Source organism: Larimichthys crocea, chromosome III (genome assembly GCF_000972845.2).
Source record: "Larimichthys crocea isolate SSNF chromosome III, L_crocea_2.0, whole genome shotgun sequence".
NCBI lineage: Eukaryota > Metazoa > Chordata > Actinopteri > Sciaenidae > Larimichthys > Larimichthys crocea.
This window is the reverse complement of record NC_040013.1, coordinates 32,117,277-32,139,094: the sequence shown is the minus strand read 5'-3', so window position 1 is coordinate 32,139,094 and position 21,818 is coordinate 32,117,277. Positions and strand designations below refer to the sequence as shown.

The 21,818-nt window shown below is 38.9% G+C and overlaps 1 protein-coding gene across 7 annotated transcripts in view; it reads left to right on the top strand.

Annotated features, from left to right (window-relative positions):
* Window positions 1-1,693: 1,693 nt before the first annotated feature.
* fancc (FA complementation group C) overlaps window positions 1,694-21,818 on the top strand; it is a 27,295-nt gene continuing 7,170 nt past the window's right edge. For 2 of the 7 annotated variants that reach the window (XM_027277625.1, XM_027277619.1), the window contains exons 1-12: window positions 1,694-1,907; window positions 2,038-2,103; window positions 4,965-5,189; window positions 9,249-9,336; window positions 9,455-9,549; window positions 14,972-15,079; window positions 15,166-15,230; window positions 15,632-15,799; window positions 15,965-16,121; window positions 19,683-19,738; window positions 19,933-20,032; window positions 21,380-21,455. In XM_027277625.1, coding sequence (XP_027133426.1) covers window positions 4,998-5,189; window positions 9,249-9,336; window positions 9,455-9,549; window positions 14,972-15,079; window positions 15,166-15,230; window positions 15,632-15,799; window positions 15,965-16,121; window positions 19,683-19,738; window positions 19,933-20,032; window positions 21,380-21,455 — 1,105 coding nt within the window. In that variant the 5' untranslated portion in view covers window positions 1,694-1,907; window positions 2,038-2,103; window positions 4,965-4,997. Of the gene's footprint in view, window positions 1,908-2,014; window positions 2,104-4,964; window positions 5,190-9,248; window positions 9,337-9,454; window positions 9,550-14,971; window positions 15,080-15,165; window positions 15,231-15,631; window positions 15,800-15,964; window positions 16,122-19,682; window positions 19,739-19,932; window positions 20,033-21,379; window positions 21,456-21,818 lie in introns of all 7 variants that reach the window. The other 5 variants (XM_027277623.1, XM_027277624.1, XM_027277621.1 and 2 more) reach the window with 5 other exon arrangements.

Genomic DNA, 21,818 nt, shown 5'->3' with positions numbered 1-21,818 from the left:
ATATATTTGAGACATACAGAGTGTGTGTGTGTGTGTCTGTGTGTGTGTGCAGTTAAAAAGCCCACACTTTACTTAAATATAATCTCTTTCTTATGCAGGCACATATGCACACAAGAACACACACATGCACATGCACATGCACAGTTTCACACACATGATATTACGTATGTTTAAACAACCGTTTCCTGGCGCAGTGTGCTGGACTGCTCAGGGTCTGACTTGAGCCTCTGGGTGATTTGTCAGTTTGAGCCATGCAGGCCAGGAACCCCTCAAAGTTTGCTTTGGGTTCCAGAGGGACACACTCTGGACCCCTGAATTCCTGGGCACGGCATGCACTCTGCTTCACCCTCTGCACCCTCAGCCCTGAAATGTCTGACACACACACATATAGACTCACACGGACGTGAACATAAGCACGCATATAAGCAGAGAGAAGGTGTTCATTTTCAAAAAACACAGTATGCACACGCTTACACATACAGCACAGTCATTGTTCCAGGGTTTTCCCCAATTCCTTTTCACCTTGAACTGCTAATTACTTAGTGACAGGTTTATCTTGAAAACCAAGGGTAGATAAGTTAAAATGTTAAAATTCTGACAAGATGACAATGTGAAACTACAATGTTGATTTTTCCAGTATAATTTGATTAAAGTCTAGAAAGCATGGTGACAGGCTATGCTCAGTGTATGGTTTCAACCAGGTCAACCACTGAGATAGTTGTAACACTAACTCACGCACATGTGATGTTGTTCACTGATCATCCTTTAAATGGATTACAAAATGTTTTATCCACACCTTTTAAAGTTAATATTTCTCTCTCTCTCAATTATCTTGCTTATTGGGGTCTCACGTGGGAGTTAAAATAAATACATCTACAAAACAGTTATCTGAACAGGAATTCAAGAATTACAGTACACATAAGGGCTGTACTTATCTTACACTAGTTCAACTTTATGTCGTTGAACTCGTCATTTTTTAAGGTCATCATTTGTGGTGTTGTTATACTGTAAGGATTTCTTGCTATCAGGAAAAATATTCCATTTGTGAACATGTAAAAACATGTTCAAATGAATCTTTGCTATCTTGGTCCTGTGATGAATTGGCGACTTGTCCAGGGTGTACCCCGCCTATCTCTCGCCCATGCCAGCTGGGAAAGGCGCCAGGATGGATGTTTACTGTCTTATACTGTAAGTGCTTTTTATCACTCATTTTGGAGCAGCAGCATCCATTTTCTATGCACTACATCTTTAGCACAGAAAATGTTTCTTTTAAAACAAGTTTTAAAACTCATTATATTAAATGCATGGTTGTTTAATCATATTAATTATTATTTCGATTTTAATGTATTCTTGTTATTATCTTTCTATTGCATGTGTCTTTTTGACTTGTTTTATTGTCCCTTTTCTTATTTAAAGCCCTATAAATGATGCTAAACAAATAAACTATATATTTTCTGCCACAACATTTGAAGCAGCGACTATCAGGACAAACACGCATTAACATTGTGGACAACCATTTTAACATTCGTACCTAATATATACAATAAGCACATAACAAATCCTCAATTTGTTTGGCTTCTCAGACAGAGGAGCAACTACAGCAACGGGACTCAATTTCCCAGCAGGCACTGCCGGGAGGACGTGTGTGGATGGCGCGCCTCTCAGCCAATAGTCTTCTTCCATTCGCGGAAGCCTGAGAGAAGAGGGAAGTTCAGTTTGTTTACACGCAGGACGAAAAGCCTGTCTAGGTGTCTGCAGACAAATTATGAATGAATGGATATGGCTGACTTCTGCTCTGTGAAGGTTTCAGTCTGACGGCTGCGCGTCTTGTTCACATGTAAGTCAGTATTTGGAGTTGTTGTAGCTCGCATTTATACGACTGCGGAGTGATTAACTTAACTTAACAGGTGAGACAAGAGTAAGTTAACGCAGGTGTGTGTGCACGGAGTCGTCACAACACTGCGCCATACAGCTTTTTGTAATTCTCATGTGTCTTTACATTGAACTGACATAGTTTATCACCATGTGTGACTGCAGCAGAGTGGAGGAAATACTGGCACCCTGTGGTGAGGTGTCGCTGTTGCATCCAAAGGTTTTAGTCAGGTATGTTATAGTGTGTGTGTGTGTGTGTGTGTGTGTGTGTCACTTATAGGCTCCTGTTGCTTTATATGCTTTGAGTTAAATCAAATGTTTGCGTCTCACTATCTGTATCTTTGTGTTGCACAGAAAAAAACAGCAACACTTTCTCTGATGTGAAAATTTGCTGTTTTTCTTCATAATTATAAACTGTGAGCACTGTACTGGATAAACCAGGCCACCTTTGGGAAGCTGTGATAAGTATAGGTTAAATAACTAGTCGATAAAACAAGTACAGCAAGTTTTTTCCAATACATTGTCTGATTGCAGCCTCTCGTTTTATTGATTTGATGCTGCTCTTTGTCTTATGTTATAATGGAGTTATGGAGTTTATTTGGGTTTTGGACAAAACGTCATCTTGGATTTTAGGACATCTTTTTACACCATCAACTAAACAATAAATGTAATAACTCAGAATTTAATTTGCATGATAATTCAGAATCAGAATCAGAAATACTACGGGGAAATTGTTTTTGTTACCGCAGCTCCCAAACGGTAAGTGAGATAGTGAGTGATGGCACGGAAACAATAGCAAGAAACAAAACTTTAACAATATGCACCTATGCGATATCCTATTTTAACACTATATACACATGTATAAATAACAGTTAAATAAAACCAGTAACAGTAAAATAAAAAAACAACTAACAGTGAACTATGCAGTATGTAAATCTAAAACCTTATAAAGAATTTAGTCTTTGAGAGACTGTACAGAGAGAGAATAGACACTGATTGTATAAAGTGCAGTATGCATGCATGAATTGATAACTAGTTAGTAAGCTGTTAAGCCGTCACAAGCTACAAGAACAAATGATCTCTCTGAAACTCTACTGGAGGACTGAAATGCTGTTTTTTATCCCTTTATTTGGTATTTTGATGATGGTGTCTAACATGTTGATCCAAAATCTATGGTAGGTATTCTGTTGCTGTTTGTTGGTTCACGTGTCACACCATTCAATGACCCTTTAATGACTGTGTATGAATGCATCTGTATCGGTTATGTTTCTTCACTCATGTATACAGGTGTGTATTTATGTGTGGACATGTGATAAGCTGTACATTGTAGGAGCAAAATAGTGAAGAAATAAATGACATTACATGAAAGAAGCTGAACAAAACAGTTCCTTTTATGACTATTATTTAGACTTAGCCATACATTAGGCTGATCCAGGTGTTATTAAATATAACATACAGAAGTATGCAGAAGTAAATCTGTAGTTGAAGTTTAACTGATTTGATTATACAGAAATAATGTCAACAATCCCATAATTGGAACAGCAAACTCACCCTTACCCAAAGTCCACAAGCTTAGTTTAACAAATCTTCAAAGATAATATTTGACCAGTCACATCTCGTTCCTGCTCCAGAGTATGTTCAGCTAACACCGGAGCTGCTGTCAAGTGTGTTTACGTGCATGTAAATGTTCTTTTGCCTCTGTGACATGTATTTGCGCTAACAACTTTATGTAAGTACAGTATGTATATATACATGCCTGTGGCTACATGTAACTGTCTGTGTGTGATAGATATTGTGGGTGAGACTGTCTGCTACTTAGGTATTCAGCATGCGGTTCTTTTCCACCTCTGCTTTGCTGAAAACTGAGCCCCCGACATAAGTCAACAAGAGTCGTTTGTTCCTAATTTGGTCGGGCTTTTTTCCTCCCCAAAATGAGTATTTATATATTCACATCAGCAAGCCATAGGGGCTTTCCAGCAGAGATGATGGCAAGACATTAAACAAATTGTGTGCAACGAGGTGATCATAAAATACAACCCTGTGGTGTCTCACACAGAACTGTCATTATGGCAAAAAAAAAACAACAAATACACACACGCACGCACGCACACACACACACACGGCTATATACAGACACAAAACACATCCTCACACACACCCTTGTGATCTTGCCCCCCCCCCGCCTCCATGTTTTTCTCTCCATCATCATAAAAGGTGAAGAATGTACTGTTTATGTCTCAGTAGGCCTACATGAGGCTTGCTCACCTGCAGCTTAAAAGTTTGATCGTTACATTGTGGTAATAAGAGCTTAACGTAACCAGATTAACACACTATGCTGCAGTTTATTTTCCACGTATTATTATTACTTCCAATTGTTATTGAATTATCCACTTCTGCACTAGTAAAAAAATGCGGGATCATGTGGGCTGCACATGCACAGTCTAAAGTAGAGCCCTACAGTTGATATTATTGGCTGATGTTTGTTTATCCAAATTTACACTACTGTGTATCATTGTTTATTTTGGCAAATATGCACTGAGAATTTGAGTACAGAAATGTTTTAAAGTCTGCATTCCCTTTTCTTACATATTTGACTATTTCTTTAATTATTTCCACATAAAATACATTTTGTAATTTAAGTTTTGCGTTTTAATTTATGGCAACAATTTCCTCTATAGTGGAAATATTTTAAATCCTGCTTTGCAGTATTTTTCTCTGCTTTTGTTGCTGCATTGCTAGAATATCTCAAAACTAGTGGGAGTCTGTCACATTGCCCACATCCTTGTGGACATGCATGTGCATTGTGTGTATGTGCATAACAGAAAAAAGATGAGGACCACTCAAAAACATTGCTCCATAGTGCTCCTAAAACTCCACAAGGTACCTTTAGCTGAGGTGGTCTTTGAGGCGAGAAAACCCATCTTTGCTATAAACCCTGATTTTTTTTTTTTTTAAAAACCATCTAGGAATGCACACATTGAAAATCACAGTGTAACATGTTGACTTTGACTATTATCAACAAAATAAGGATTATGATATGATCTTTGTGTGTTTTTGGCTTGACAATGTTTTTTTAATTTGTCTCACTCAAGATCTCAAGTACATTCACCTGGACAAGCCGGAAAATGTCTCAGTTGCAGATCCAGCTCCAACAAACAGCAGAGCCCCTCTTAAATGTCCAAGAGATGCAGTTCTGGCTGGACAAAGCAGTGGCTTGGGGCCAGGCTGACAGCCCAGACACTCGGAAAGACACCTGCCTGCACTTGAGCAGACTGAGAGATTTCCTCCAGCAACTCCTCACACATATCAACAACATGGTGAGCTATCGTTAAAGGTTGAGCTTGTGTCTTCACATGTTCTCTTCTGGTAACTTTGTCACAATGCAAAGGAAGCTCTGAGATTTATATTCTTGACAGACTTGGATAGTCATGGTAGTACACTTTATTTCCCAGATGCCTGTTAAGTCTAATAAAATGGGTTATATCCAGTAAGAGGCCTGACACACCTTATCCAATGAAATAAATTAACAGTTAATCAGCTGGACCCAATAGCCAAACAGCCAACTGATTAATGAAGAACTACGTTAATTCAAACACCACCTAGTACACACACACACACACACACACATACACACACACAAACATGCACACGCTCACACTTTGTCCAAGCCAGGGCATGAACACTAAGTCCACCGTTGGTAGGGTCCTGCTAACAGAGGCTGCTCTGTGCTGTGCAGAGGCTGTGTATGTCTGGCTGGCAGTGCTGCAGTGTTGAGTTAGTCAGGTAATAGCCGCATTGGGACCTCCAGTGCTAACCTAATGTATCCCTATATCAGGTCCAGCAAATTTGGGAAGGGGGCAGAGGACAGGAGGGGTGTGCAGGACTGTAAGATTTCAGTGTTACTTCAACTTTGCCTCCTTCTTCCAGCCCTTGCGCATTAGCACTCTCTGTCTTGCTGCTTTTTATAACAAATATTCTCATAATATAGTCTTATTCTCACATAAGAAATCTTTTTCTTGTCAGTTTTACAGTCATGGTGACCCTTGCAGGTTTTAATTCGTGATTCTCTACAGTCCATATGTTTTACCGTGGCACATTGATGATGTCTGAGATTACGGTCTCACTTTCCACTTTGGCAATTTGCCATATATTTTATAGATGAGAACATTGGCAACTGGCAATGTTTTGTCATTTGTCTGTCTCCTTTGTCAGTATATGTCACGCAGAGGTGTCAGCAAGCAGACACAAAGAAGGCGAAAAGAATGGTATAGCTTAATTTAGTTGAAATCCTTTTTACTGGAAGTGGGCTCATAAAAGACCAGCTGAGGATACCCTGCTTCTTGGCAGCATTTTGCATCCTTTGATAACTTAACAACTTTCCTGTGGCTTATGTCTGACGAAATACTCCTAGTTGTTATTAATTTCCAGGTTTACACTTTGTTAGAAAAGTGGAGGAACTTTCCTATCTCAGTATTACACTTCTTAAAAGAATGGTTTGATAGTTTATTTGGAGAAATACAACAGTTTTCTTGTGGACAGTTTGAGAAGATAGCAGAAAAACATATCTGTCCATTTAATATGAAACTGGGATATAACTTGTACACTTGTCAGATGTACAGGTCCTGGTGGTCAGATTTAGTTGTTTTGGACAGAGCCAAGCTAGCCTTTAACCTCTGTTAAGATAAGCTAATCCACTGTTGGCTCCAGCTTCACATTGAACAGATATGAGAGTGGTATCTTCTCATTCAACTCCAGGCCAGTAAGCGAATAAAGACATGACTATTAAAGAGTGTTTGCCTGTGTGCATGTGCATTTTCCATATTGATATAGAGTAGAGTCTATGGTGACTATAGGTGAACCATCTATGGCATAGACAGTTTTTACCATGGTTGCTACACCGCTGTTGCAATATTACGCCACTCCTCAAAGTAGTTGATCGGAAAATCCTGCTGCCCAAAGTAAGATGGTGTGTGGGGAACTCAAGCATTCACTCTAGTTTATGTTTATGTGCTCACCATAGTAACGTTGCTATTTAATGTTAGGGCTACTCTGATTGTGGTTCATTGACGTCAGGGACAGAAGTGTTTCCTCACTGATCTTTTCATTGTTGTCTATAAACTTGTCCCATTTGCCTCCCTTGCAAGTACATAATCAGTCACTTCTGTCTGAGATGTCTGTCCTTAATCAAGACAAGATACTTTGTCTCAAAGCCCATTTATAATTAGGGACAATGTTGACAAGACTTTGATGGTGATCAGGCCCTGATAGTCAGTGATAATTACTTTCTGTTGTGACTGCTTCTTCTTATGGGCATTCCCACAGTCACAAAGCATTAGTGAAGTACTGATTGTAAATGAACATTCCTTTTTCGTTGCATCACCGACACACAAATGCACATGTATACTTACACACAACGTTTACCATGTGTTGTTGGATTGATAGGAAGGCTGTGAGTGTGAGGGCTGTGTTTCAGACGGCATTAGTGGTGTTGTGGGGGGCATAGTGGGGGCAATTAGAGAAACCCTACTTGGCCTATTACCATTCTGCTTTCCATTAATGGTGATCTCATCCACTTGAGTGAGTCAAGTTAGTCTCCTTGTCTGTCTGATGCTCATTTTGAACAAATGGTTAGCTTGACATCTTTCTTTTATCCAATGCTACACTAAAGCCATGTTTGCTCTCTGATTATTTCTGATGATAGGTGCATGAAGCAAGACTAATGCGTACTGGCTTCGCAGCAACCTTTTTTTCCCCCTCCCGTTCTTCTTCACTTTTCTCTGTCCTGTTTTCTTCTTAACTTATAAATGCTCCGGCAGTACTGCTAATTGAAGATTTCGCCCCAAGACACAACAAACTTTGCAGCTAATTTTCACCTCCTGATAAAAATGCTTTTTAATTATAGCCTAAAGATAGGTGTAATACAAAATCATGTTTTCTTAATTGACAGGAGTGTCATGGTTTTCTACATTCTAGGATCATATCCGATCCTAATCGCCCAACACCACCAACCACCACTGTGCATGCATGGCAGTGAAGTACGCCAAATCGTCTTAGCAGCACACTGCTTCAATTACAACTGCCTTATGTCAGATTTCTTTGTGTGGTCTTCTCCTGCTTCAAAGCGGTTCTCTAGAGTTTAATTAGCTCAGAGGTGAAATGTATGATCTAGTCTGATAATATGGGATTAATACTAAGTAATACTGTAAATGCACATAAACGTGATTCATACACACATGTGCAGACATGCTTGTAAATTTAAGCAACACGTCACCTCTTTGATCTGTTTTCTGTATGTTCCGTTGCAGTCATCATATTGTAAAACATAATGTGCTCTGTAATCTAATAAGATGGAACAAATACATTGTTGGTATATTTAACAGAGTTATCATCAATCAGAAATGATTTTGAAAGTCTTCATTCAAACTGAAGACAAGCAATATTCTGACAAATATGCTTTCTTATATTAAACTAGAAAGAACAAATGAGTTGCTTCTGGTTCGACTGAACTGTCAAGCAAGTTTTAATAATCACCTTCTGTTTCCAGTCCACTTTAAACTCCAGACTTCCTGCGTTTGATTCTTGTTGTGCTGGGTTTTTTTTTAGTATTCACTCACACTTAAGATACTGTAGACCAGGTCTTGTACTACATTAATTTCAGTGACATATTATTGGAATCTTTCCAACTCATATGTCTAAAATTTCACAAATGAAAGTCATCTGGTGAAATTGAAATGTATAGAAAGTCAGGATTAAGGGTTTGTCATGTTCTTCTGTCTAGTTTGAAACCTTCTGGATGTTTTAATTGGCTGTGAGGTGAAATAAATCGCATGGTCTGCTGTTTTAAGCTTGGTAAACAAGCACAGACACACACATACTTAAATCCTCGGCCAGACCCCTGTTTTGCACTGTGTATCTTTTACTATTGACACTATGGTGGGAACTGTGACATGACCAAAACACAGGAAGCAAAGGTGATGCATGAGTAATGTACTGTGCACCTGTGGATGCCTCTGCCATTCAACTCAATATTCAGTCATTAAGACTTATGATTATTTCTAATGTTTGGCACAACGTTGCTCAGTTAAAAGGTTAAAACAAAAGAAGATGGAACAGGTGAGGAGGCATACACATCTGGAATACAGTGAAATGATGAAAGAGATTTATTTTTTTGGATTGGTTCCACTTCTGTCATATTTGGGTCTGATTATGTGCCAGATGGAAATAAAACCATATTACTGTATGTGTCCTCCGCTAAGAGAACTAACTCACTTAAATTATTACCCCAAGCAAGCAGGATCAAAGGTGTAAGAGTATTAAAAATGAAAAACATGGAGTCTATTAAATTCATTTTCTCCTGTCTGTGTCTGTTTTCTAAGAACTCCACAACAGAGACCATGAAGACGCTACCATTTCTAGGCCAATTTCTTGGGCGACTGTGCTGGAACCCTTATGTCACCGCTGAGGGTGAGTGGCACCTTCTGAAAAAATCACATCTAAGACTAATACATTTTGATGATCATACTCCACTGAACTAGAAATCTGCCATCCATATAGAGAATTATGGACTTTCTTGTGTCTGCAGCTACAAGCAGAAGGCTGTTGTTCCAGTGTTTGTGGGGGCTGTACACGGAGCATCCAGGCAATGCTGTGGAAAGAAAAGCCAACCAGTGGATACGGGTATGGACTAGACTTTGTCTCAGTTAATAGAGAATTTTGACTGAAGTCAATAAGGTAGAATTATAGTACAGACTTTTTGGGAAATGTATAAATAAGGGATACATTTTGAGGCAAGTCACCCATGATTGCTTTTACATGCCATCTTAAATCTCTTTGTGATTCACTTCAACTTTGCATGTGCTAGTAACTGGGCATTTATGTCTCACGCTGTAGAACTTGTTTTATGATAAGCCAAACAATTAAAATTTTGAAATATATCTAATCTAATCAAAGCATAAATAAACTAGAAGAGCACACAAACAAACTGCACCGAAAACATAATCTCCTTGATTGAGGTAACAAGACTATGGATTTGACTGAGCTTTCAATGCAAATATTTGGGTTTTCACATTTTCCATACTTGGTGCTGGAGCCACATTTTGATCAATACCAAGAAAATATTTAAGCTTGAGACACAACTTTAAATACTGTAGGAGGTACAGTAAGGGTTTGTTTGCATTGTATCCTCAGGTTTCATTGTTCATATTGACCTGACTAAAGGGGGTACACATAGATTAAAGACATAATAACCAAGGAAAGCTGAAATGTACGTATTTATTCATATTTTTCAGGCCTGATTTGTTTGCTATTTATGTCCTAATTTGTTCTTGACTATCATCTCATCAACAAATACGCCTAAAAATATTTTTTTCTTTAACTGCCTCTGGGCTGTTAAAGAGATTTTCTGTCTAATTTACTTTTAATAGGAGTTCTCTCGCCAGCCCTCTGTGTTTCTACTCCAATGGGACATGGATGATGAATGGGAGAGATTGGGTCTCTGTAAGCCTAAGCCTTTTGTGCCCAAAACTGTAAAACATATTTTGAAAGCAAATTAAAATTGACTGTTTCACTGCCTCTTGTCACTAGAGAAGACTCAGCCTTTATATTATGGTTAGTTGATCTTGCTCATTGTGTTTTCAAGACGCGCACACAAAGGAGGGAAAGGGAACAGAGGGAAGAAAAGATTCTGCAATTTTAAACTTTCAGAGGGTTCACACAGATGGCTTATGATAAACAATGTGGAACCTTCACATTTTTGCCAGATTAACTGTGTGTTTGTATTCTTTTGATTAATTTCTCATCTAATAAAACATCTTGCTAATTAAAACAGTGCCTTGAAAGTAAACCTTGAATTTGCCAGATGGTCTTTGACCCGTAAGAGGGGGAACCGGAGTACATGTGTGTGTGTGTGGCAGTGTTTGTGTCTACAGCATTGCTGCAAGTTTTCGTATGGGTATATGTCTGTATATGCATCTATGGATCTATTATTGCTCTTTTGTTGGTGTACCTTCACTTTATCACAGCACGTAAACTGATTTTTACATAACTAATTTAGTTAGGTAAATTAGGCAGCAACAGTTAAGACTAAGATTTGGTGAGAGAATAAACTTTACAAAGATTATTAACAGTGTGCAATACTTTCTTAAATAGTGGAGAACCGTTCTTATAATAAAAAGTCTCCATCTGCACTCAAAATATAAACACACTCATCCTTGATAAATTTAAAACACTTCATGTTCAAACTGTATTTTTATTGACTACATGTGCGTGCACAAAATATTATTATTCCAACAAAGACATTTTCCTGCTAAAATGTTTACATGGCTAATGAAAATAAATATTTCACTGATATTCCCATTTACATGCAACTTTGCATACCCTGATGTGATGAAAATGTAGTTGCATTATTTGAACATATCCAAAAACCTGGTGATGGCAAGAGTTTGTTAATGTTTATAAGTAGAGAAATGTGGGCTGTTTTGTGCATGCATCTTAAGCCGAGCCTTGTAAACTGTTGGCTAGTTGGTTTGTTTACAACAGACACAGCCGAGACACAAAGGCCATGTGTTGCAAACTGTGCTAAAAGAAACCCAGTTGAGAAACATATACACATGTATACATGTGTCAAAAAATGAGTAATATCTGCATTTCCTACATGTCATAATCAGAAAAGGCTACATTCAGAAAAAGGCCAAATATATCCAAAAAGAATATGATGTCTGCATGACCTCTCTCAAATTAGGAATATTGTCATATTCTGGATAAAAGTGGAAAATGAGTGTACATGCAAACACAGTCATTGTGTAGAAGTAGTTAATTGTAGCTGAATGTATTAGTTAAAGCTTTGACAGCCAGAGTTAAAGGGTTCACTAGGTCCTACCAGATGAAAGTGTCCAAACAGCACAAGTACAATAAACTCATAACCAACTCTGAAGCTTCTTTTCTTCTCCCCAAAAGCTTCCACTCACCACAAATGACAGGAATGGCGGGAAGCACAAAAAAACCTATTCACCGCAGCTCATCCCATCTGGGGGGAGCAGGGCAGATGTATGGTTTTAGGCAAGAGATGGTCTGTCTCTGTGGCTCTCCCTGTGTCTGTGTTGTGTTGGACTGCCTGTCCTGGAATGCAGAATGTAGCCTGTTTTTTGTTAGCCCTGTCTGATCTTGCTCCCCAACATTGTTTTCTTGCTGCCTTCATAATAGGCTGAGGGTCTGGTGCTAAGTGGCACCTAAATACTGTGCTTGTGTACATTTGTGCATGTGCTCATGTGTTTGTGAGTATTTGTGCAAAAACACGTGTTTTGCTGCTACTGTATATACTGTTAGTAGCCAAATGTATTTTTCTCTTTAAATTATGATAGTGTGTGTTTTGCCTTTTCTCCCTCACGTCTTCCTTTCACCCCACCCTGTCTGTCTCTCCTCTCCACATCTGAGTGTTCTCACTGGGTTTGATGAATGCTGCGTTCAGCCACATAGCTGCGGGCTATGTCAGATAGTCATTAGCTCAATTGGTCTGGTTCTGTACATCCTGTGGTAGCAGGAGGACCACACAGTGTTGCAGTAACATGGCATGATCTTTGAGAGGATGACAGATAAGTAAAGCATGAGAGTGTAATATTAGAGTGCCAGAGGATGGACAGTTTGATAGCTTAATCTTTGACATGAATCTTCACTAACTCAAACAGGGTGAACCACAGGTAGGCCCTGGAGCCACTGTGGTAGCTTCAAACCATATTTTGGACCGTTTGCTCACACTGGCTGCCACACTGTGTTTTAATTTGGAGATGAAAGTATCTTTATGACAATAATGTTCCCCTTTCATCTTTCTGTTTCCTCTTGGGTGGCATCCCTCTTTCAGTAAATCTGACTTACTGAAATTATTATTTCTATTTCATCCTTTAACTTAAAGGAACAGTTGACATTTTGGGAAATACATTTATTTCTCACTTTGTTTGTTTATTCCCAACAGAAACAGAAATACAAAAATCCTAATTAGTGAGCTTTCAGACATATTTTGAACTTGGACTGAGCCAGGATAGCTGTCTCCTCAAGAAAGTGGATAAGCCTGTTTTCCAAAATGTTAAACTATTAATTCAATCTTAAATATCAAATACCAAAAGTCCCAACCCCCAAAACAAAGTAAAGAATTTGACACTAGTCAAAAGTTAAATTTTGGATGTCCTCTGATGCTATTTAAGGTTTGTTTATATCAGTATTCCTGGTTAAAAAAATGTAGTAAACCCTGTATTTTAAATCTTGATCAAGTGAGAAACACAAACTGCTGGTTTTCCATTCATAAGTCAACCGCTTTAATTATGTATGTCAACATACCACAAATTCATATGGTCAAAAGATTATAGATGGGGTCTTTTGAAATTGCGCATTTCTTTAATGCACTCTGTCAGTGCAAAAGGTCTGAACACAGTTTCTTATAACTTCATTATTTTGTCTGACTTTTCTGTCTCGTCTTTTCTCTCATTCCATCTTCCCTCATTTTGTCTCTGCTGTTTTGACCATCTGAAGCTATACTTGAATCTTTCATTGGTTTGGGGAGAATTCAATCATGGCTTAGTAATTGTTAACAGGCACCCATCAAAACCAACCCGAGTCTTTGCCTTGTGCATTTTTCTACATCCTCTGTTTTAATTTTAGATTTATAGAGGGATAATTTCTATGGCAGCAGCATGTCCAAGCCCCCAAAGCCAGCTCGGTTGCTGTTTTTCTGTGAGAGAAAGATGACTTTTGACCTAAAGTATTTGCCATCCATCTATCCATTTGCCTTTCATGCCATTCTTCTGACCACACCCTTTTTCCCCCGCTCCAAATGCAGCCATTGCACAGCGTTCCAGTCTCTCTTTGCCGTTCCTTCTAACCAGCCTTCCATCTCTTATCCCCCAGCCCCACTGTGCCTCCTTACCAAGGGTGGGATAAGTGTGATTGGTTTTGTATGTACTCAGTGTGCAGGGTTTGAGGGCGCTCAGATGGTAGTGATTGGGGTTGTTTTGTAAGACTATGTGGAGGGTAAGCATCTTAGCGTGCTGTAGGGCCTGGCCAGAGAAACCACACAGCTCCACCAACAGCACTGCAGCGCTCCTCTGCCTGGGATCTTGATTTTTCTCTTTCACTTGTTTTTTTTTTGTCATTTTCTGCCTCTCTCAATCTCATTCTCTCCTCATCCTTTGTTATCGTTTGTTTGATCTCCTTTTTTATCTGCAGTTTGAAAGGGATTTGTACATTTTTAGTCTACCCGTATTGGTGTGCATGTCTCTGTGTTTTTCCTTCAACAGAGTTGTAAAAACAGATGTGCGTTGAAGATGTGAGGCCATGGCTGTTTCTGTTGGATCACACTTTCCAGCTTGTACTAGTGAATCAACTTATTGTGGTCAAATAGAGAGGACTAAATCAATCCCTAATTCAAAGTAATAGGTCTTTGGGTTTTCATCACACTTCTGAGGGAATACCAATGAACAAAATTCTTGCCAAACATTCAGTTTATTAATCATTGGACCACTGAATACTCTGCTGTGCCATGTTTTTTTTGTGTGTTTTTTTTTTAAGAATGTTGACATTGAACATAAAATAAGTCTGTTTCTCAGCTTTTCTTTCCTTTCAAATGATTTTAGGAAAACCATTCCTCAGTAACATTTTTGTATCCAAAACTGCCTTTAAAGAGAACCACCCTTGTAACATAACTCACACTACGAGTCTAGTGTTCCTGTCTTTGTTCCTTCATTATGTCTCGCTTTTTTTCACAGATGAGAATCAGCTGAGTTTATTAGTCTAGTTTTATCAGTGTATGATGAGGCCCCTTCTGAAAAATGCTTGTAAAACACCAAGGACCTCTGTAGCAAAGAATGTTGATTTTTGAAGTTGCTCATATGCTGTCCATACATTCTCACTTACTGGAATGCCTTTTCTTGGCTCATGTGGTTCAAATGATGTGACGCCAACAGAGTCATCCTATATTCCAGTAACTAATTAGCTTTGATGCTATAGGTCCTGGGGTTTGGGCAAATAGTATTAAAGTCTTGTCCAATGTTATAGATGTACACATAAAGTGCCAATAATCTGCTGCACATTGTGTTTCTCTTCCCTCCCACAGAAAGTCTTGTGTCAGCTTGCTACAGAAGACGACGATGCTGCAGCGCAGACATTAATGAAGCACACGGGTGTACCACCTGAAGAGTACCACCTCAAAGTCTTGAGAAAGGTATTGGCCTGGTATTTCTGCCTGTTTATACACACTGTATGTAATTATGTGGATATATGTAACCTGTGCTCTTTCTTGCATTGCAGAGGGTGGCACTGCTGCAGCAAAACATTGGAAAGAGCTGCAGTTCTCTGGGTGACATAAATCAAAGGTACAGCACAGTAGAAACTAGTGCTGCCACTAATGGTTATATTCATAATGGATTAAGCTGTTGATTATTTTTCTTTATTGTTTGCTCTGTGAAACATAAAAAAGAGAACAATTTTAAGTTGCATGTGTTATGTCTTCATCATGTTTTGTTTTGGCTGACCAACAAACTAGAACCTAGATGAGCATTTCCAAGCTAAACAAGCAAATCCTCACATTAACAAGGCTGGAACTGGACGTTATTATAGTTAACAATCCTAAGTCACTTTAAATCATTTTGGAAAACAAATAGTACATTTTCCTGGAAAGGATCAAAGCACACACATCTTTAGGGCCCTGGGAGAAATGAATGAATTGATAAGAACTTCCAGATAATACAGATTTTGTCTATTTGATTCTTTGCAGGTGTTCATGTGACAGCCTTCTGGCTGCATCAGAGGCTTGTGTTCCCCTGGTCACTTGTCCTGAGGCTGCTCCTCTCATTGGCACACTGCTGCAGCAGCCGGTGACTTGTGTCAGGGCAGCACTGAGTGAAGACTTCCTGGATGCTCTGAGCTCTGCCTACTCCAGGTAGTGGTGGGGAAGCAGGGGGGGGGCAGACAGGTGCTGAGTTCCTGTTAGGCTGTAACATATGTTTCCAGAAACTTTTTCTTTTAGTTTGTGTCCAAACCATAATCATGTTTGTAGCTGGAATATTTCAGATGCAGTGTGATGACAATATCAGTGCTTTTTTCCTAGCCAACGCTTGTCATTGGAAGAACAGGCTGTAGTCTCTCTGTGGTATCACAACCTGTCCAGCCTGGAGGAAGCAGTGCTCAGACTGTTGGAGTGTGTTCTGACCAAGACAGGGTTAACGATGCAGAAGCTGAAGCAGCGACTGACAGAATCACTGCTGGTGGGTAATTTTTTATTATGAGGTAAATGATAGAAAAATCAGGAGCAGCTTTGTTTGGCGCTGCGACTAACAATTATTTTCATTCTTAATTAATCATATGAAATGTCAAACATCTTTAAAATGTCAAAAAAAGAGAGGAAAAAACATCATAATATCTCAGAGCCCAATGTGACATGTGGTTTTGTCCCAACAACTGTCCACAACTGAGAGATATTTGGTTTACAATAATACAAATTAGGAAACAAGATCAAAATAGTTGCAGGTTAATTTTGACTAAATTTGGTTTGGGGTGATTGTTTCATCTCTAGATTAGTTTATAAGTGAAATGTAAGGTTTTGTTTCAAAGCAGCTTTTTACAAGTGTCTCGGAAAGTGCGCAGTGAAACACATGGTTTAAATCTCATATTTTACCTCATTTACCTCCACAAGTAACTATTTTGGCAGTTATGGGAAGGAAATAGCCCATTACAGCCAAGGTAAAAAGACAAAATATATAAATATAGTATACTGACATTATGATCAGACCATAAGATCACATCTAAAATGTATAAATGGATATTGTTGAGTAGCTCATATTGGCCTGGTTTTACTTTCACGGTAGGAGAGATATGTGTAGAATGATGTGCATGTGGCATTTTCTGCAATTTTACTGCTGCATGAATTGGCAACTTTCATGACTGTTGATAAATTGGTGACATATTGCTGCTGTTAAATGTGTTTTTGTTATGTACATAGTTTGACTCATCTGCCCTGAATTATGGAGTCTCACATCAGAGATCACTGCACACTCCATATGTGTTTAGCTCCACTTTGAACTGCTTTGTAAACTGTGAAACCAAACAGTTTGAATATAAAGTCTGCTCATTTTATTATGAGGTATGGAGTTGTAATGTTTTCATATGCATAGTTTATGGAGCCATTCCATTGCTTTTTCGGTGGGTCTTTATTGACTGTGTTTGCCTGGCTAACTCACACCATTTGGCTTTGCTCTGCATGCATCTCACATCATTTGGCTAGCTCTAAACGGCATCTCACATCATTTGGCTTGTGCTACACAGCCTTGACTGTGCTGGGTAAGTACTGAACTCTCTGTTGCTTCAGTTCTTGGCCACTCCACACTTCATATAACTTAAGATCATGCCCAGTTCAAAAGTCACAAGTGATTTTTGATTTATAGATTGTTATGTGTAGTTATTGTAGATGATGTCTTCATTACCACAATACAATGAGAAAATACCAGTGGTGGGGCAGCGTTTAGCTCAGTTGGGAGAGCAGCCGCTCCACGTGCGAAGGCTCAGTCCTTGCTGCGGAAGCCCAGGGTTCAAATCCAACGTGTGGCTCTTTCCCACATGTCGTTCCCCATCTCTCTCTTCCTGCATTCCTGTCACTCTTCAGCTGTTTCTATCCAATAAAGCTTGAAAAGGCCAAAAATAATATTTAAAAAAAAAAAAGAAGAAAATACCAGTGGGGATCTGTGTTCTTTTAACTTTTCACTTTTTATTTAATCCCACGATAACTTGGAATACGGCAGACAAATTGGCCATTGTGCGAAGCGAGGATAACGATAAAATAATTAAATGTGTCACTGAAACCAGACAATTCAAGAACACTCAGACAAAACACTAAGTTAAATGCAACAATGACTACCAGAATCTAGACCCAGTAATTATCCCCTGAATAGGCAAGACATAGAAAACAGAGTCACAGGGATTAGATTAATCTTTGTAGACATGTTTTCTACAAAGTTTTTCTGCCAAACGTGTGCCCGGCAATACAATACCTTGTGTGTACGGTCATGAATGGCATTGTGTTTACAAAGGTTACTGAGTTGGATTGCCGTTGCTACCTCTAAAGGTCAACGGAACAAAAAAATTTACCAGCACCATGTTGACTCAGGTAAAGTTTGTCAGTTGTGTCACTCCAGCTTTTCTAGTGATGGTCCACTTGAGCCGTGTACATATAACAGACTAGAAATGCACACTTTTTTAATTTTAGGAACTGCTCACACACTGGTGTACACGTATTTGAATTACCAACACTGTATGTACAGAAACATGTCTGCCTGTTGATTGCACTAGATTCCATCATCTTGAGTTTACTCCTCTGTCGCATCATGGATGTATTTGTTTACCCTCTCATCCATCTCTGATTGACCTCTGTTTTTTATCACCTTGCTAGTTCACACGCACATGTGTACATGCAGACCCTGACACACATATGTCTCCAGTCGCTTTGTTTATGATATTGCATCTGGTATAGCGTGTCTGTTGTTATTAGGGTGGGAGGCATACGTTTAGGTTTCACTTAGCCTACAGGTTGTTTGGATGTCAGATGTGCGTTTCACATGTGTGTCTGTGTATTGCAGTCTGTGTTGCCGTACACGTGTGCAAGACCAAAAAGAAAAAAAAAATCATCGTCTAAGTCGACTGGCTTGCCTCTCTCCTCGCCTCCCTTTCACTTGCTTGTTTAAACTGCAATCAAAAATGGGAAACATGAAATTAGGCCCACATTCCTCGTTTTGGCTTGTCCCACCCCCCTGTGATCCAGTGAGAGACACAGGCCCAATAACAATAAACACTCACTTCCTGTGCCTTACTGCCAAAAACAGGATGTTTGTTGTGTGCTGTAATTGACCCTCCTTGAAGTGTTAGTGGTAAGGTATGGAGGAGGACGCTCAAAAAAAACCCCCATCTGTTTTCACTAGGGGGAACCATGACAGTTCGCACACATGCATGCATGCTGGCATGCAACCCACATAAGCAGAATCACGCTGACATACATAAAGTTTGTGGGAATGTAATGCTGATGCCCACGCAAACAGTTACATAAAACCTGTTTTGTTTGATTAATGCTGTTTTCTAGGCAAGGAGGACAAAAAAGAAACAGACTTGTCAAAGCTGAGGTTGAAAATACTTGATTTGTATATAGGAACGTTGTAATGACACCATATAAGCACTGGGTGGGGCTGTTTGATCTTGCTGACTTCACTAAGACTAGTTTGTAGGTTATTTGACATATATAATTTGACTACAAAAGCTTACACAGAGCTGATTCTGGTCTTCTTTTTAGTATTACTCTACCACAATGCAGGATTAAAGCCTGCAAGGTAGATTACATGTGCTCCCCCTATAGTGAAGCGTTAGTTCCTATAGAGTGTGAGGGGTTGAGGGGGAGAATAATTAAGGACTAGAAGATATATAAACATGGAGAGGGAGGCAGACATGAACAGTACAGCTGTTAAATGTTTGCGCTGGGGCGTTTTAGAATGTGTTAAATCTAAAACACATGATGAGTGTGCATTAGGCAGAGATGAGAGAGTTAGTGTGTGTGGGTGTGTGAAGGAAGGACTGACAGAGTGGTAAACTGAGTGGTTAATGGGGAGAGAGTGAGAACAGGGGGGAACCGAGGCTATATGGCAGGGAGGTTTGTGGACGATACAAGGGTGACACCCAGTGGTCTCGAATATTACTCGAATTAGAAATTAGAAAGGAGGTGGGTTTTAGAAGAAATAAGATTTTACATAAATACATAATTACATAACGTGTGCTTTTGTGTGTTTCAGCCTAAAGCCTGTGCTCAGCACTGTTCCATATTCTTGGTTGTGAACGACATCTTCAGGTGAGTGCTGGTGTGCAGTTGTGAGGTTGATGCGGTGCTCATGTGGTTTTGGTTGATGTGACATGTTTTGGCTTGTTTGTTTGCAAATTTTTGTTGTAATGAACACCATATTTCTTTCTCTCTCTCTGTCTCTCTCTCTCTCTCTCTCTGTTGTATGTGTGTGTGGTGGTGGTGTGTGTGTGTGTGTATGACAGATCCATCCTTAAGCAAGCTGAAGGCACAGAGTCTGTTAAATATCTTATCCAAATCTTTACCAGCTGTTTCCTCAGGGAACTGGACCTGCTACAGCATCAGGTAGGCCTTTGAAAAAAGAAAGTCTGAATGTCTAACCTAAATATTTGTTTCTTATTCTTTTTATCAATTAATTTTCACATATTTCTTCTCCTGGTTCTTCTCGTGAATAATGAGCCTCACAATCCAAACAGTCCAAAATCCAAAGATATTTCATTTAAATTTTTATATTTATGTATCTTCATCATAAGAAAAACAGCAAACAAGTGCTGAAACAAATATTTTTTGTATTCTAGAAAGAATTGTTTATTATGTGTTTATGTTTAATAATTGTTTATTATAAACATTGACAGATACATTTTATGATTTTTGTGATACATTCAAGTTGATTGACTTACAGCTCTATTTGTTTGAAAAAGAAGCTAAAAATAGATTGTGTTCGAAGTTAGAGTCTCAACCATCCATTGATTATTGAGTGGAGAGAAATGTTCTTTTAGGTGATGAAATCCCAAATGTCTGGTCTGGTTACATAGTCAAGACATTTGAATATACTCATCTTGCATATACAGTGATACAGAAGATGGGAACTTATACACCTACTGAAACACAATATTCTAAATATTACAACAGATATCCAATTATTCTCACCCCATCATCTTTGCTGGAAATAAAAGGATGGTTACTTTTATGCCGCAGGCTTAAATGCACACACAGGGCGATGAACAATTAACCCCCTTTAACAATTTAACATTTGATGAATCCTCCACATCATTATCACTTGATCTCCAGCGGGGAGCTCGCTGCTTGCACACTTCACACACCTGTGCTTTATAGACGAAAGATGCAAATCACTTTTTAATCATCAGGTGGGAGATAATAACTTTCAACACCTTTGATACACCTGCAGTGTGTGGAAAGCAGCATGAGGTGACGTGTCACTATGTATTTTTCCACTTTTGCTAAAACTTTCAGCCCCTACAGATTCTCACAGATATTCTTACAGGAGTTTGTTGTTGCATAGGGGATCTACATCAATACATCCTGTGTGACTGTAGAGAATGATCTGGCACTTGCATCTCAGCCAGAAAACAGACGACATAGGTGTGATGTATTACCTGCTACACGGTCTTGTGATTATAGCTTAACTCCTTTTCACCTCTATTAACCAGTAGATGGCAGTGCTACAGTGCATTTACAGTGAAGTCAGGTTTAATGGCTGTAGTCACACCGCACTAAATGCTACCTATTACATGCTACATTACACATTAGCACCTACTGTATCACCGTTACACAGCCTCCCATTCAAAATATCATTTTTCAGGCTTTCAGAGCATGGTGATGTGTGAGTTCAAGGTAAGTATGATTTACATTTACGAAGCTTAGGAAAATTTGTGATTTGTGTTGTTTCAGACAAGTGTACCTTTGAAGGCATTGTTCCCACAGTCACCTCAGAGTCTGCTGGTGCCTCTCGTGACCCTGCCGTCAGGTCAGTGCGTACATAGATACTCATCCGTGTGTGTGTGTGTGTGTGTGTCTCCTAATGGATATTTGACTTCGACACAATGCACAAAACCCTCTATTGTGACAAAATTCAGGTATTCTTTAACTGTGTGTCAACAGAGTTTTCTGCTGCAGACTGAAGGGGCTCTTGTGTGTGTTTCTCTTGGTGATCAATTATAGTTAGATATCAACCGCTTTAAGTGTTGAATGTCAGCTATAAAGGTTAACACAATGTGAAAATTTAAGATTGTATATTCTCAGAATAATAATAATTTTTAATCATTATTTTTTATTTAGTAGAATCTATATTATCAATACTGAATAAATATTAACAGTGTTTATGTATGGG